This window comes from Astatotilapia calliptera, chromosome 10, assembly GCF_964374335.1.
Source record: "Astatotilapia calliptera chromosome 10, fAstCal68.1, whole genome shotgun sequence".
Lineage (NCBI taxonomy): Eukaryota > Metazoa > Chordata > Actinopteri > Cichliformes > Cichlidae > Astatotilapia > Astatotilapia calliptera.
In genome coordinates this window covers 14568166-14583630 of record NC_137431.1, presented here as the reverse complement: position 1 = coordinate 14583630, position 15465 = coordinate 14568166, and the positions used below count along the sequence as shown (strand labels likewise).

At 42.7% G+C, this 15465-nt stretch overlaps 2 protein-coding genes across 3 annotated transcripts; one reads left to right on the top strand and one right to left on the bottom strand.

The window, feature by feature from the left end:
• Nucleotides 1–2667: 2667 nt before the first annotated feature.
• On the bottom strand, nucleotides 2668–5875 carry LOC113030328 (sialidase-3). Of its 2 annotated transcripts, none has more exons than XM_026181686.2 (3): nucleotides 5347–5875; nucleotides 4926–5184; nucleotides 2668–4811 (listed from the first exon to the last, which is right to left on the bottom strand). In XM_026181686.2, exons 2-3 carry the CDS (start codon nucleotides 5148–5150, stop codon nucleotides 3810–3812), a joined length of 1227 nt encoding a protein of 408 aa, XP_026037471.1. In that variant the 5' UTR covers nucleotides 5151–5184; nucleotides 5347–5875; the 3' UTR covers nucleotides 2668–3809. The 2 variants fall into 2 exon arrangements, with proteins under 2 accessions (XP_026037471.1, XP_026037469.1); XM_026181684.2 differs by having other exon boundaries at nucleotides 4926–5165.
• Nucleotides 5876–5915: 40 nt separating this feature from the next.
• On the top strand, nucleotides 5916–15465 carry xrra1 (X-ray radiation resistance associated 1). The gene is made up of 17 exons (XM_026181679.2): nucleotides 5916–6160; nucleotides 6828–6973; nucleotides 7057–7128; nucleotides 7220–7292; nucleotides 7397–7494; nucleotides 7655–7803; nucleotides 9162–9266; nucleotides 9485–9594; nucleotides 9672–9721; nucleotides 9810–9899; nucleotides 9980–10073; nucleotides 10159–10274; nucleotides 10664–10798; nucleotides 10916–11045; nucleotides 11184–11299; nucleotides 11395–11500; nucleotides 11593–15465. The coding sequence occupies exons 1-17, from the start codon at nucleotides 6049–6051 to the stop codon at nucleotides 11745–11747; spliced, it is 1857 nt and encodes a 618-aa protein (XP_026037464.2). The 5' UTR covers nucleotides 5916–6048; the 3' UTR covers nucleotides 11748–15465.

The following is a 15465-nucleotide window of genomic DNA, read 5'->3' as shown; positions in this document are numbered from 1 at the left end:
TATTTTGTTCGACATTTTTATGCAGATAGAAAATAAAGCAGCTTTCAGCTACAGATTTTTATTTTATTTGTGGTTAAGCAGTGACTGGCAGAGGAATGTTCTTAACTAAAGTCAACAGAAGCCAGCAGATAACACTGAGTGCATAATGCATACCTGCAAAGCTCGTTTGTTCCTTCCATTTGAGGTTAGCCTGCACCTTTGTGTTGCTGCTGATATAACAGAGCCTCTTTGTGTTGCACCAAAACAGCACGAGTTGACCGAGCGTGGCGACGGGTGCTGACCGTGGAAATAGTGATTTTTTGTGTGTGAAAAGGCTCAGGGAGATGTGTTGTTTCAGAGAAATTCGAAATCTCCTCACTAAAGCGTAAAAAACTTTGATTATTCATGTGGATCTTCAGACTGTTCTTTCTGAGAGGGGGAAAAACGTCCCTCTGTGAAATCTGGCATTAAGACTGTTTGTGCTTATGTGGATTTACACTAATCAGCTCCTTCTTTTCCTTAGCGCTTCTTGCGAAGAAACGCAATGAGTTGATCAAACTTTTCCTTTTCTTGTATGTTGACGATGGTGACGTTTGTGACAGGCAGCTTTGTTGCGTGCAATAACAGACTATATTTGTAACAAAAGTCCACATCTGATTAATCACTTTGCAAGCGCTGGCTTACAGTATGAGCCACACAAATATTCAGCTGCACATCCAAAGGAGTCAAATTTGCACCTTGTAGTGTTATTGTACAATTACATTTGGGGGTTTGGTTAGCACTAAATCGCAGGTGGATTTAAAACACTAAAAAGCTCACAAATTCAAGAAAGGTGCGAGTTAAGAAGCCTTGCATTTATTTCCCTGCTTACATCCTGTTAAATGTGTGCCAGCTCTTCACCCCTGACTCTTTCAGATGGATGGTACGAGAACAATAACTCAGCCGTGTGTCCGGCGCTCTGTGCCGTGCCCGCTGGGACCCCACACATGTTTACAGCGAGCAGAAAACATCTGTGACGCCAGCACCGGTAGGCCTTCTCTTACTGGATTCCCAGGTGCCCTCAGAGCGACAGATGAAACACATGTGCTGAAAAATATTGACGTCCTCACCGCCAACACAGAAGAAGGAAACAGGTCTTGCCACGTGATTCATCCTCTGTGCGGTGAAACAAGTTGGGGATAAGGTTATAAAGAAAGAAGAAAAAACAGAGAGAAAGATGTTCAGAAGCACATTGGAGATCTACAAGCCCCCACATCTAATAAAGCACATTTCATACCTTACCCAGATGCTGTTGTTTTGGTCCTACAGTGAGCCGATTATATTAGAGGTCAGACCCGGTGATGAAATCCCAGGTAACCTGTAGCTTCTGCTGTGTTGACTAAAATCCTAATACAAATGTAATAATGCAGTGGAGCAAAGCAACCCATGTCAGCACGAGCTGAGCACTCGTGCACCGACTACATTTACTGCATTTGTGTCAATAAAGAGCCTGAAATCCTTCAGCCTCCATCAGAGTGCTGAGAATGAGCCCAACTCAGTGTTTCTCGTAAGGCTCGCCTCTGCAGCCAAATCCTCATGAATGTTATTGCTGTGTTACAGACCACTGGGTGATATCTCTTTGTTACAATAAGGATGGCTTCCTGCTACTTAGCACAGCATGAAAATGTGCAACAATCTGCTGCTTAAAATATTCAGAAAGAAGAACTATACGCTGTTTGAAGTAGAAACATTTGATAATACTACAGTGCCCTGCAGTATCTAAGACATAAAATCATTTTTGTTCTTATTAATTTAGGGACCGTTTTTAAAGATTTGTTTTACACAGACACCATATGGAAGTCAGAAACAAGAAGACAAGCTAAAATAATGTTGATTTGGATCTTTGCTGATAATTCGAACACTTTGTAGTTATTGCAGTGGGCTCGCCAAGACAAGGACAGGGTTTCACATGCACTTATTCCAATAGAATAACCTCCTTCGCACATTTCAAAAAGAGTCCATGCAGATCGTTTGCTTCAAGGACACATACAACCCTCATCCTCCTAATGTATGCTGTCTCCACTGTGCCAAGCCAGTTAAATCTCGACTCCTTTAATCTGACCCCACCTGCTACCATACAATAAATGGATGAAGTGGACTAAGCTACTGTGGACTTCCTTTTTATTGCTGTATTTTCACGTGTTTGGCTTTCAGGTTATGCAAGTGCATATATATATATATATATATATATATATATATATATATATATATATATATATATATATATATATATATATATATATATATATATATATATATATATATATATATATATATATATATATATATCAGAAACTCCCATATTAGTAGAAATGTATTACTTAGGAAAGTTGGGAGAGTGGAGGGGGAAATAAAGAGCTCCCGCTTGTCCTTAATTCCTCCCCCTCTGTTTGCACATCTGCTGAATCACATTAAACTCCCCACAGGCCGCTTCACAACAGAAGTCCTCGACATCATTTCAGCGAGCTGGAGCCCTTCAGCCTCTGTTTGCTGCCATGGGAATGCATCTGAAGTGTTTTTTATAACTGCTTAAAAAAAACAAAACACGCACACAACCATCTCTTTTACTTTTCCTGCTCTGAGTCAGCTTTTACAAGCTCTTCAATTACTTTACATTGTCACAAGGAAAAAAAGAGAAAAAAAAGGAAGCCAGGTGATCACAGGTTACCTTTATTTTACTAAAATACACGTTTCATGCAGGGTTTTTTTTGTCACTTTCCACAACAGAAACACACCTAAACTAATGCCACCTCGGGGCTTCTTATTTTAAATGTTTTTTTCTTGTCTGCCGCACAACAACAGGCAAAGAGGGACATTAAAGTCACACGGTACAATATTCCGCATGTGCAAATTCCTAGTGGCTTCATAAATAGCGAGTCCTCATCTGATGTCACATGCCGTCATTAGCGAACCAATAGTGAGCCAGATGTATCTGGTCATAGCGACTCAGTTTACGCTGGGAAAAGAAAGTCATGCTCAATGCGCCGGAAATCAACAATAACGGAGTGCTGTATTGCTTTTGAAAATTAATGTCATAAAAAAATATGTGTGCGGTAAAAAGTAGCCTTAATCTATCACGTTTTAAAAACAAACAACCAAGAAAAACTTAGATGAAGTTGGTCAGCTGGATGCATCTTTTCCCTCCAGTTTTATTGCCACCTTTATGGCACCGACTGTGACCCTGCAGGGGGGGGGAAAGCACTGACAGGCCACGTTCCAAACAGTGGAGAAGGCATACGTGAATCAGAGCACATGACGTGTAAAAAAGAAGAGACTGAGCATGGAGGAAACTCTTTCCAAGGCCTGCTATGATCTTCGTATGAAAATAAAAAGAGGTAGGCAAATTGTCTCTGCTGCTCAGAAAACACTGGCAGTTTAATAAGATGCAAACGGGGATGAAGTGCTTATCAAACATGCTACACGCAAAGCCAGTTTTTTTTCCCTAAGTGACAGTCCAGCACAGCATGCCTGAAACAAACCACCTAGCCTATTCAGAATAGTGTTCTTCCTTATGCAGCTTGTTGCATATTAATAATATTTAATCTTATAATAACTTTTTTTCTTATGTAAACAAGGAGACAGCGAAACACACGACTCATGCATGCATTATCATCTCCAGAATGTGGAACAATAGTAAACACAGACGGATGTTACTGCACAGCATATTTAGTGGCTTTTTGTTTTGTTTTTCTCTCTATTTTTTTTTTCCTTTTTTTGTTTTTAGGCTGTGGGGGAATGTCAGAGAGCTTCGTTTGCTAACACAGAAATAAAAGCGACCACAGTTAGACCGCTCAACGCTTTTCTTTCCTGCCGCCTGTCTGCATGACATCATTAAGGGAGAACGACACGAAGGCAATCTGCTCGAGTTCACTCTCTTTCCCGCACTCCATCAGGCACGAAAACTGATCCTTGTCCCCGTTGTAAGCCAGGTCCGAGTAGCCGCTGGGCCCCCTGTGGATGATCCTGGGTCTGTCCCATCCGGATGAGTGCAGGGGGGATCGGTTCAAATACACACCCATGTCCCTTCTTCTGGACTTGCTCGTCGGGTGCATGAAGAGGAGCCAGGTTTGCGTGTCTGGTGACAGGAGCGACGTGCCGCAGGCTTTGCTTTCCGCGTCGTCGTTTGGGACAAATTCCGGCGCGGGAAAGCCGATGATGCTTCCCTGACATCCGTAGCGCGTTTCCACCAGCTCCGGGGCCATGTGGGGCTTGTCGAAGTAGACGCCGCTGTTTTCACTGAGAGCCTCACACCTGTGGCCCCCGGCATTACGAGCATTGCAGTAGAGGTGGCTCCTGCCCTCGTGGTCTATGATCTCGGCCATTTCACATTCGCACGACTTCTTCCGCAGCATCTTACCTATGTGCCACGTCTGTCCAAAGTCCTCGCTATATACTGACAGTGCACGTGGGTAGACTGTGCAAGGGATGGGGAAGGAGCAGCATCTGTAAGGAATGTAGTAGGCGTACGCAGGGATGATCAGTCGGCCGTTCTCAAGCTGAACACCGTGGCCGGGGCCCACGGCGAATGTGGCCCACTTGTGAATGGCCTCGCCGATCACGCTGTCAGTTAAGTCTGTCACTTGGCTCCAAGTCTGGCCGTCGTCTCGGCTGCTGACGTAGCAAAGACGAGTCTTGTTCTTACCTGTCAGGATCTGCTTCGCTTCCGTGGTTGTGCCCCACACACAGATGAAAAACAAATAGAGCGTTTTGGTGTTTTTTTCATACACCGGGCAAGGATTCATAGTGCGGTGGTTTGGCAGGCACACCGAAGACAGCTCCTGACTGGACGACCACTGGAAAAAAAAACAAAATCCCAGAAACATGACAAAGGCAACATTTGAAAAGAGGACAACAAATCATGTTAACTTCAACTATGAAAATCAAAGTGATCATGTGGCAATGGTAACCTGCATGGATCCATCCTCTTTCAGGGTGCCTCTCCTCATAACGAAAATTTTGGCGTCATTGTCACAGGGTGAGGATCTCTTCTCTGCAAAGGCGAGGAAGGTGTGACAGTGCCTCAGATAGACGAGAGCAGGGATTCTGTATGTTATCCCACTTGGCTCCCTTTCAAACAAAGTTGTTTTAGGAGGTTCTTCTCCGCTGTCTCCCTTCGACGACGTGTTTCCCATGGTGGATCAGAGCTCCTGTGAGCAATAAAATGTCCTAAAATGCATGACAGAGCCTCAGCTTCTTTTATAGTCTTGTTATAACAACCTTCAAAGCACAGACTCGGTGAAGAGTTCACACTCCAGCAGCTCCCTATAAACACAGACCGCTGCATTGCCACAAACAGCTCGCACCGTGCATGCACAGCAAAGCCCTTACCTTCACTGATCGCTCTTCACAGGTCCCACTCGTGATCTTTGTCTGAACATCATACCGTCTATAATCGCACGCGAAACCAGAGACCTCTGATGTTCACGACACTGATGCTGTTGGTTCATCAGAAACGAAGCCGTACCTGAGACCGAGAGAGACTTTTACGCTCCCTTCCGCGTTCGCTTCTCAGCTAAACTAAACGTCGACTTTATGCAAATGAATATATCCACCTTCGTATTTGATTGTGTTTTTCTTACTAGCACTACCGCAATAATGACTACATATCAGTTATGGCTGTCACTACCTACGCCGCTCTAAAACGGCCTTCCCCCGCAGGGACGCCCTACACAGAAGCTAGCTAACTAGCCGGTTTAAACAAACACAGGTCAGGCTTAAAATCTTCCGAGAGTAATTATTTGCCAAACAATACACAAAATAAAGCATTTCCTGGTTGTAAACGTGCTTTTTTAATGTCTTTGAATGCCTCAGGTTGGCCCGGCGGAGTATTATCTTGCCATTTTAGTTAATCTTTGAACACCTAAACTCACCGGTCTCTTCCGCCTTTAGCTTAGAAAAGAAATGTTACTGCCCCCTGCTGGACGGGAGAAGCGGTACTCGTCTTACGTGCTGTTGCTAAGATACAGAGAGCTACACTGAAGCTCGGGATCAAACACATTGTAGCAGTTTTTTGACATAGTGTGGTGATAAATGGATTTGGCTGCAGTCAGGATGACTTCAGAGTCCTACACCGCTGACGCAGGGCGGAGCTATCCTGTAAATTGTTTCCCTGCCGGGACTTCACACCACAGAAGACGAGACGGTATGTTGAAATAAAGCAAGGTTGTAACTAGCTTATATTAGTGAAATAAATATAGTGAAAACGAACAGCACCAAAACCAAGTTAGCTGGTTACTCTAATGTTGTAAATGCTGTAATGTGAGCTACTGCTATGTACAGTACAAAGTAAATATTATTTATCAAAAGGGGCCCAGAAGTTCAAGCAGTACCAAAGGGCACTTTTATGAATGGAATTTGGGCCATACCCTAAATAATATTTGTGCTTGGTCTACTGAGCTGTCTACACTGTATTAAACTGTATGTGTCTGTCTGTATACAGGTGTATGAATGGTGGGATTAGTTGAGAGAAATCATAGTTGGCAAAAATCATAGTTTAATTTTGAACATACATGCCCACATATCCGTAATCAGACCAGCCCATCTGGAATCAACAATTATGCCACTTAAATCACCTTTCTGATCCTCAGTTTAAACTTCAGCAGGTCATCTTGACATGTCTAAGCCAAAATATACTGGGTTGTTGCCATGTCACTGGTTCATAAGATATTTGCATTAGTGAGCAGATGCACTGCTCAGTGAGAAAAGAACTGACAGATCCAGAATGAAGAGACTAACCAATAATGAAGAGTGTTTACCTGTGTGAAAACACCTGCTGGCGTGGTTTTAGTCATCCATCTTTGCTTTTATAGGTGCTGGGCACTGGCTTGCAGCTTACAGGGAGGCAGAGGAGCAAAAATACAGGCATCAACGTAGGAGAACAAAAGCAGCTTATAAAAAATGTGAGAGCGAGCTGGCTGATACTTCTCATGGAGTCACATTAGACAGAGCTTTCCTGGTATGAACCTTGAATTCAACACACAAACGCTTATCTGACAAAAGTTAGAAAAACAGTGATTTTTTATTTATTTTCTTTTTCAGCTCCAGTTGCATCATGTTGACAGACCCTCTGAGCTCTGTTCTCTGGACATCAGCGAGCAGAAACTAAGCTCTGTAAGAGCCACCTTTTCCTACTTTTACTTACCTTTATCAGCCTGTTGGTTAAAATCATTTGTGATTAGTTCCTTTATACTGGGGGTCACAGGTCAAACCAGAAGAACTCGAGGTGTTTGATAACGTGGCTTACATCAACGCATCTATTAACTCCCTCTCTCTAGGTGAATATGCATGTATACATTATCCTGCAGATTTCATTCTAGCATCGCTGTGTGTGCCTCTTTCATGAAGTCATATCAGAGGCTGTCCATTGTTTTTGCTGCAGGATCTTTCAGTAGTTTTGTGTCTCTAAGAGAACTCAACCTGTCATTAAATGAGGTTAGCGACTTGATGTTTGATGCTGCTGCCTTCCCTCTTCTCGAGGTAAGATGACTCGGCGGTGCTTTGTAACTGTGAATGTGCAAAAGAGATGCTGACATTCAGAGGAAGAGTTAAATGTGTGCCATTTTTCTTCTTCTTCTTCTCTCCTTCTTCTTTTGAATGTGGTTAAGTTCACCCGAACAGTGCATTTTAATCCTCGCAGGTTCTGGATTTGTCCTACAACTGCTTATCACCTGATGCTATTGATTCTCTCGGTCGGCTCCCACGTCTTAAGGTCCTTCATCTAACTGCAAATCAGCTTCAGCGTCTCCCTCCTAATCTGGGCTCCTCACACCAAGACCCCACTCAGCTGTAAGTGCCTGAAATAGCAATCTATTTTTTACCACGTTTCATCCACGATCAAGAGACGTTAGCCGTCCATCAGTTCAGATGATGAATTTGCTCGTCTTTCCTGCCCACTTTGATGTACGTTTATACTGAAAAGCTTCAAATGAATAAACTTCAGAAGTATGTGCACATTGGTATTGGGCAAAAACAGAATTTGCGAGTGTAGTCTTGGTCTTCTATCCCCACCTCACACACACACAGACACACATACACACACAGTTCTGCCCTGCTTTGTGTTAAATGACTGACAACAAAACAAACTTTAGGTATAAAAAGCTGCCTGATTTACAAATTTACAAATCCAATAGTGGTAGTCATTAAACTGGCTGAATCCAGCTCCCATAAATAATTAGTAAAATATTCCAAGATGAAATAATTTATGGCTATCTTTTAAAATCTGTGTTAACTCAGCATGTTTTAAGTGTTATGATTATCATGATCCATGAAGTTATCCAGTACCTTGGTTATGATTTCATGACACATTTCATTCCTGAAACATTCACAAATGTAGTTTTCAAACCCACCAAAAGGGGGAGCACAAATGCTCCAAATTCACACTTCTGATCCGGTAAACCTGCACTCACAGGCCACTTTGTTAGGTACACCTTGCTAGTACCAGTTTGGACAGTGTTTTGACTACAGAACTACCTTAAAGCTCCATGGTACAGATGGAGATGGAGACAGGGCATATCCTGTTGGAGACAGCCACCACAAGATGGGTACTGTGGTCATAAAGGGATGAAAATGCTCTGCAGCAATACTCAAGTAGGCTGTGACATTTAGACTAAGGTAGTGTGCCAAGAAAATGTCCCATTACACCACCTGCAGTTGCCTGAACCACTGATACAAGGCAGGTTGGATCAATGCTTTCATGTTTTTTCCAGTCTTCTATTGTCCAGTTTTGGTGAACTTGTTTAACTTACAGCCCTTTTTTCCTGCTCTTAGCTCACAGGAGCTTGGTTGTAAAGAGTGGATATTTGAGTTGCCCTTGCCTTCTTATCAGCTCGAAGCAGTCTGGATATTCTCCTTTGACCTCCACCATCAACAGCACTTTCTCCCAGAGACCTGCCAGTCAAGGGATGTTTTCTCTCTTTGAGGTCAACCTCTGTAAACATTCTGATGCTCGTATTGAACTTCAGCAGGTTGTCTTGACCATGACCACATGGCTAGAGGCAGCGAGCTGCTGCCCTGTGATTGGCTGATTTGTGTAAATGAGGGGTTGAATGGTTTACCAAAGTCACTGATGAAAATAGATACATAAAATCTTATTTCACTTTAATTGTATCATCACACACATTTAGCATTTCTTCGTTTACGTGTAGGCCGGCTAAAGATGAAGACACATGCTTTCAAGCTCTAGAAGTCCTGATGCTTGATGATAATGAACTGACCTCTGGAGTCTTCAGCAGCCTTAAAAACCTAACGAGGTCTGTAAGTTTTCCTGTAAAGACTTTTTGCATACAAAATATTCATTATAAATGCACTTTTAAAAAGTCTGCATGCATATTGCCAGCCTTTGTGCGTCACAGTGCAAGTGAGAAATTGCACTTTTAAATAAAAGTGTTTCTTAACATGGACTCCTTTATCACAAGGCACAGCAAATTAGTGGAAACGCTCATTAAGCATTTTTAATTGTTGATTACAGGCTAAAGCATTTAAGCCTACAGGGGAACTGCATTTCTGAAATACCGTTCATGCAACTGGTGGGTTTTTCCAAACCTGTGCAGACTGCCACTGAAGAAGAGGAGGAAGAGGGTAAATACTCGGCATCAGCTTTGTGTAATTCACATGTGTGTCCAAAATTTCCTTTAAAAATATCTCTCCCGATCCAGCACTCGCTCACTCGGAGCCTTCCGATCAGTATTTGACAAGAATCTCAGAGGTAATTCGTCCATGATCTTTTAGATGTGTCATCACTGTAGCTCGGTGTTATTCTCCCATTAAACTTGTGTGTCTCGTGGTCACTCTAGATCTTTCGCAAACACAACTGGGAGCAGAACCGCAAAGAATCCAGTTTACCTCTTCCAGCGCTGCAGTACCTCAACCTAGCTGACAACAAGGTGTGCTGCTGCTTTTTATAAATAAATCCACTATTTTTGGGGAAACGAGGTAGCGTGACACACCGGTGGTTTCTCATCAGGTTGCTAAGGAGGAAGCACTGATGGCTGCCACTCTTTTCCCGAAGCTTCGTGAAATTGATATTCAGTTCAACCCCATAACCACGCGGAGGAGAGGTAATATTCCTCCTGTAAAGAATCATTTTAAAATAGGTGTTCGGGGCTTCAGAAACAACCTCATCATGTCTTTGTTTAAATACAGGAGATCCTCCCTTGCTGGCCTACATGCAGGAGAGACTTGGAATAACAATAAAGCAGAAGAAAACACCGGAGGTTGTGAAGCGCCCGCTGAAAGTGTCCACTGAACCAAAATGGAAGGTTGGACTTTTTTGTGTTTGATCACGATCCGTTGAATTTTGCTGTATCAATGTCCAGGCTGGAGTCTTAGGTTTAGTGATTTTGCAGAAAGGACGTGTGATTGACTCCAAGGTGGTCATATTTTTGGTAGCGTTTGCCTCTAAACTTGATCGTTTTTTATGAATTCTGATAAAACTCTGTAAGGGCGTAGAGTGGGGTCATGCTAACAATCCATTAAAAGTGGATTTGCATGCACTAAGGTCTTCAAGGCCAACTTAATGATTGATTGCTCAGAAATGGATAAAAATAAGTCTGGTGTGTGTTATCAAGCTTTTTGCTTTTGTATTAATCACTGTAAAGTTCCATTTCAGTGAATGAATCATTATGTTTTCAATGTTTTCATATTGGAGGTGGATGAAAAAATACCAAAGGTGTCAAAGAAGCTAATACTGCTGAATCCACAAAGCCAGGCTGGCAAAAATGAAGGCAAAAACAGCAGAAACCACACCTTCCATGAAAAAAGAAAACCCTTCTTTCTTACTCAGGTATGTTCTTCAGTAGTTTTCCTCATTGGGATATAAAAATCCATCATTTTACCAAGTTTTTTAAATGTTAGTTAATGCCGCAGCATTTTAACGTAGTCAGTGTTATTTCATGCTCAGGCAGCAGATGGACCTGAGTTTGAATTTGGTCTTCTTCCTGAAGACAAAGAAACTGCAGACAGCAAGGAGAGAAAGCAGTTTGATTTCTTGATGGATGTCGAACCGAACCCTCGTGTGCTCAAGCTCAATGGTGAGGAAGGAGGAATGTATTTTCATCTGCAGCCATTTCGTTTTTTTGTCAATTGTTTCAAAGCCAGTAAAGTTTGGCTATACAGCGGGACCGTGGAGAATACTGATGCTTTCTTTCTCTCTTCCTTTCTTTGTGCAGGAATTCAAACAGCTGTTCGGATGCTGGAGCACACACTGAAGAATCTCCATGTTTACAGGGACTCGAAACCAAAGCTCGACAGCATCCAGACGCCGTACAGGGAGCGAGAGAAAAGGGTTTGATGTTTAGCCACGCAAACTTCATTTGCAGGCTCGTAAATTGCAATAAACCGAGCGACTTTAACTACGTTTTTATTAATTACTGCACACAGATTAAGGAGCTGCCACCTCTGAAACCTGTGAAGCAGCTGACTGAAAGGGTAGAGGACATGATCAAAGAAATCAGAGAGAGTAAAACAGTAAAAGTGGTCCCTTTAGGTATGCACATTTCCTACTTATACGCAGTGAATGTCAACATATTTCCCCTGTAAAGCCCTCTTTCTTTAAATAACACTCTGTTTTCTGTCCAGCCACTACCCTACAAAGCAGAGGTGTCAGTAAGCAAGAATATAAGGAAGCTCTCTCGCTGATGAGGGACATGAAAAGAACATATAAGATGGTCCACGCGAAAGCAATGGAGCAAGAAGCCGCCATCAAGTCTGACAGAGACTCTGACCAAATCTGAGTTGAATCTCCATCTGTTTAACAGTCACATCCAAATAATTAGCCGAGCAGATTTTCTTTGGCTTGAAATGTTTTCTTTGTATTACTGTGAGTAGAAATAAGTAAATCGAGCAATGTTTTCCTCGACTATCAGCTCTAGAGTTGAAGTGCAGAGTTCACAAAGCTGTAGCAGATGCAAGTGTGTCTAATTGTAACTAAAAAAGTGTGCCACTGTCTGCTCCCCGTAAGCCTGACAGTTCTGAGCAGCTGTGCCGCCACGGCTGTGACCAGAATCCATCCAGGATGAATGCATTGTATTCATTAGGAGTTTGTCAGTAGAGCTCATTGCAAAAACAGAAAGTAGAGAGAGCTTTTTCTCTCTTTTTGTTTTGTTTTGGGTGAGGAGAGGTGTTTTAGACTGTTTGTGCACATTTATATGCAAACACCCTGTTCTGTTGAAGGAACACTGGGGTAGATTAACAGTGCAACAAAGTCCACATCAAGCCCTGCTGTATTTGAAAATGTTGTACACCCTCTAATGGTTCCCAATCAGCTATTCTCCATGGGTATTGTGCATCACCCTCTCACTCACCTTTTATATGGTAAATGGCCTGTATTTATATAGCGCTTTACTAGTCCCTAAGGACCCCAAAGCGCTTTACATATCCAGTCATCCACCCATTCACACACACATTCACACATATATGAGATTTTCAAAAATGATTATGTGGCTGATTATTATCTTTTCGTAACTTTGAACAGACTTCTGCAGTGCAGAATGATTTAGGTTTCGATGCCAATGTGCGGTATTACTACGAGTTGAGAGTGGTAGTTGTTTGTTTTCGTTGTTCATTCCCTTTTTGATTTCATGGTCTTGTCCATCATATGATTTTGATTATTTGTCTCGAGTGCAGCGTGCAGATGTGGAATGCATGTTCAGCCCCTGTGGAATAAATCACTTGGCACTCTGAAGATACTGGGTGCAGGGATTCTGGGTTTTTACATTCATGTCGGGACATTTTTCTGCTCCTGTATGGATTGAATCATAAAACATTTATGCATTTCTTACGCTAAACAAAAAGCGTGCTCTGGCAGGGGGTTCGGTTTAAGACGGGACCCAGATTCAACATGCGAGGAGGTTGTAGGGAAAAAGGTGATAAACTTTTATGGAACGAGCCGAGGAACAGCTGAGGTGTTGATCTCGGGAGGGGAAGACACAGAAGAGACGAAGAACAGGCAGAATGGGCCTAATGCAGCACAAACAATGGATCAGAGTCACCTGATCCAGCCATAGAAGGAAATTTTGAAGCCTAATGTTAGAACAGAGAGAGTCTGCCTTCCAAACCCAAACCTGGAGCCTGGTTCTGCCTCTCATTATGCTCCCGGAAACAGTGGGAACCACAAGTAAGATGTACTCTGAGGGTTAACATGCTGCTCCAGGATCTTTAGGATAAAAGCAGCTTGGTTATAATTTAATTCTGCATTTCACTGTCTTTTTCAGTTTGATCAAAAATGTAAACACAACAGAAGATAGTATGTCTGTGAAGGTTCTCAGTCATCCAGGTCATCGTAGTCAAAGGAGCTTGCAAAGAAAAGCGTCTGGACTTCTTTAAGTTACTTGAAGACGTTTCGCCTCTCATCCGAGAAGCTTCTTCAGATCTAAGGTCAAATGGTGGAGAGTCCCAGATATAAACCTAGTGGGAGTTTCCCCCCACAGAGGGACAAATTGACCCCCTGATGGTCCTCTAATCGCCTGAGCCAAGGTGTGAAATTGGGTGTGGGTCCCAATCAGCCAGAGTTTCGGGTGAGTTCATTGTGAAACCTGGCCCCACCTTATCATGCGAATTCCTGAGATCAGATGGCCCAGGATGTGAGTGGGCGTTAAGGCGTCTGGGAAGGGATCTCAAAACTGGATTATAGATGGCAGAGAGTTGGTGTCGTAAACCACCGCCTCTGTTCAAAGATGGTCGCTCACAGTGGACATAGATGGCTTCTTTCACTCCTCTTTCAAACCATCTGTCCTCTCTGTCCAAAATGTGAACATTGGCATCCTTGAAAGAGTGTCCTTTATCCTTAAGATGCAGATGGACTGCTGAGTCTTGTCCCGTGGAGGTGGCTCTTCTGTGTTGTGCCATGCGCTTGTGAAGTGGCTGCTTGGTCTCTCCAATGTAGAGGTCTGGGCATTCCTCGCTGCACTGTACAGCATACACCACATTGTTAAGTCTGTGTTTTGGCGTTTTGTCTTTCGGGTGAACCAGTTTTTGTCTGAGCGTGTTGCTGGGTCTGAAATGCACCGGGATGTCATGCTTGGAGAAAACCCTCCTGAGTTTTTCTGATACACCGGCTACATAGGGGATGACAATGTTGTTGCGTCTGTCCTTCTTATCCTCCCTCGCTGGTCGAAGCTTCTCGGATGAGAGGTGAAACGTCTTCAAGTAACTTAAAGAAGTCCAGACACTTTTCTTTGCAAGCTCCTTTGACAACAGAAGATAGTGCTTAGTTATTGAAACCGGGGTGTCTGCATGATTGGGCGTGCGCTGCTTTAACATGGTGTTGTGGTTGTGTTGTATAACTACTGTGAATTTCTGAAACCTTGCCCCCGGGAAACATGCCTAATAATAAAAACAGTGAAAAAAATTACAGTAGCTGCTCACCATAGCAATGGAGTGCATGCAGAAGGAACTCTTTTAGTTTTGTGTGTGGAAGAGTCAGCACTGGGTTCCAGTGATATGTTTTAATGAAATCAATCACTGAGCTCTAGCATGAGAATCGCTGTCATTGTGGTGTCACACAAATCTTAGCGATAAACAACTTTCAGCATTGTAATTAGTTTAAAGCAGTGTTCTATTATTTTTTCACTAAAAAGTTAGTCTTGATGGATGAACAGTTTGACACAGTGAAAACAATCGGTACAGTGCTGCTCAGTGCTATCAGGCAAACACCTGGTCTCCAGTCTGATGGCCTTGTTCAGGTCTTTTCATCCTTAACTATATTTTTGCTGGTAATGAGGAGCCTGTGCCAAATGGCAGAGACACCCTTCTACAGAAATACTCTTTTCCAGTCCAGTGGAGCTCAGCTCCACACAGCCGAGCTTGTCTGAGCTGCAGCGATATTCCACAGTATTGGACACAACAGCTGCTGAAAATCCTCGATGCTAAATAGATTATAAATGATCAGATTGTTTTCATTATTGACTCTCAAATTGCACTTTTACTCCCTATCCAGGCTTGGGTGCGACTCCATTAAAGTGCCCTGAGACTTGTTGTTGCTTTCACTAACATTATGGATTTTGTTCTGCAGCCAGGAAGTCCTAGCATGAACTTATTTTGTTTGACCAGATTGCTGTTACAAAGTAATTTAGAAATGATAATGATTAGTACTTGCAGTCCAGTGCTGTCATGTTGTAATTCTTTAATGCTGGAAGAAAAATAGACATGTACTCTTGTGCAAGACGTTTGTTACACATGTTAGTTTTCCACATTTTTGGGAATAATCAGTCCCTCTGATGGCTGTCTATTCCAAGTACACTCTAGGCGTTTACTGACCTCATCACAAACTTGGAGATCTCTCCAAGAACTCTTCACGAGATTGTGAAAAAATAACTCAGATGCACTTAGTTGGTAAACCTTCCACTTTTTTCACCAGCTCTTTTGGGACATACACCTTCCTTTTCTTTGTTTGTGTTTGTGCCAACATGTGCAAATTTTAGATTATGTAATTAATAAAGCAGATGAATCTGA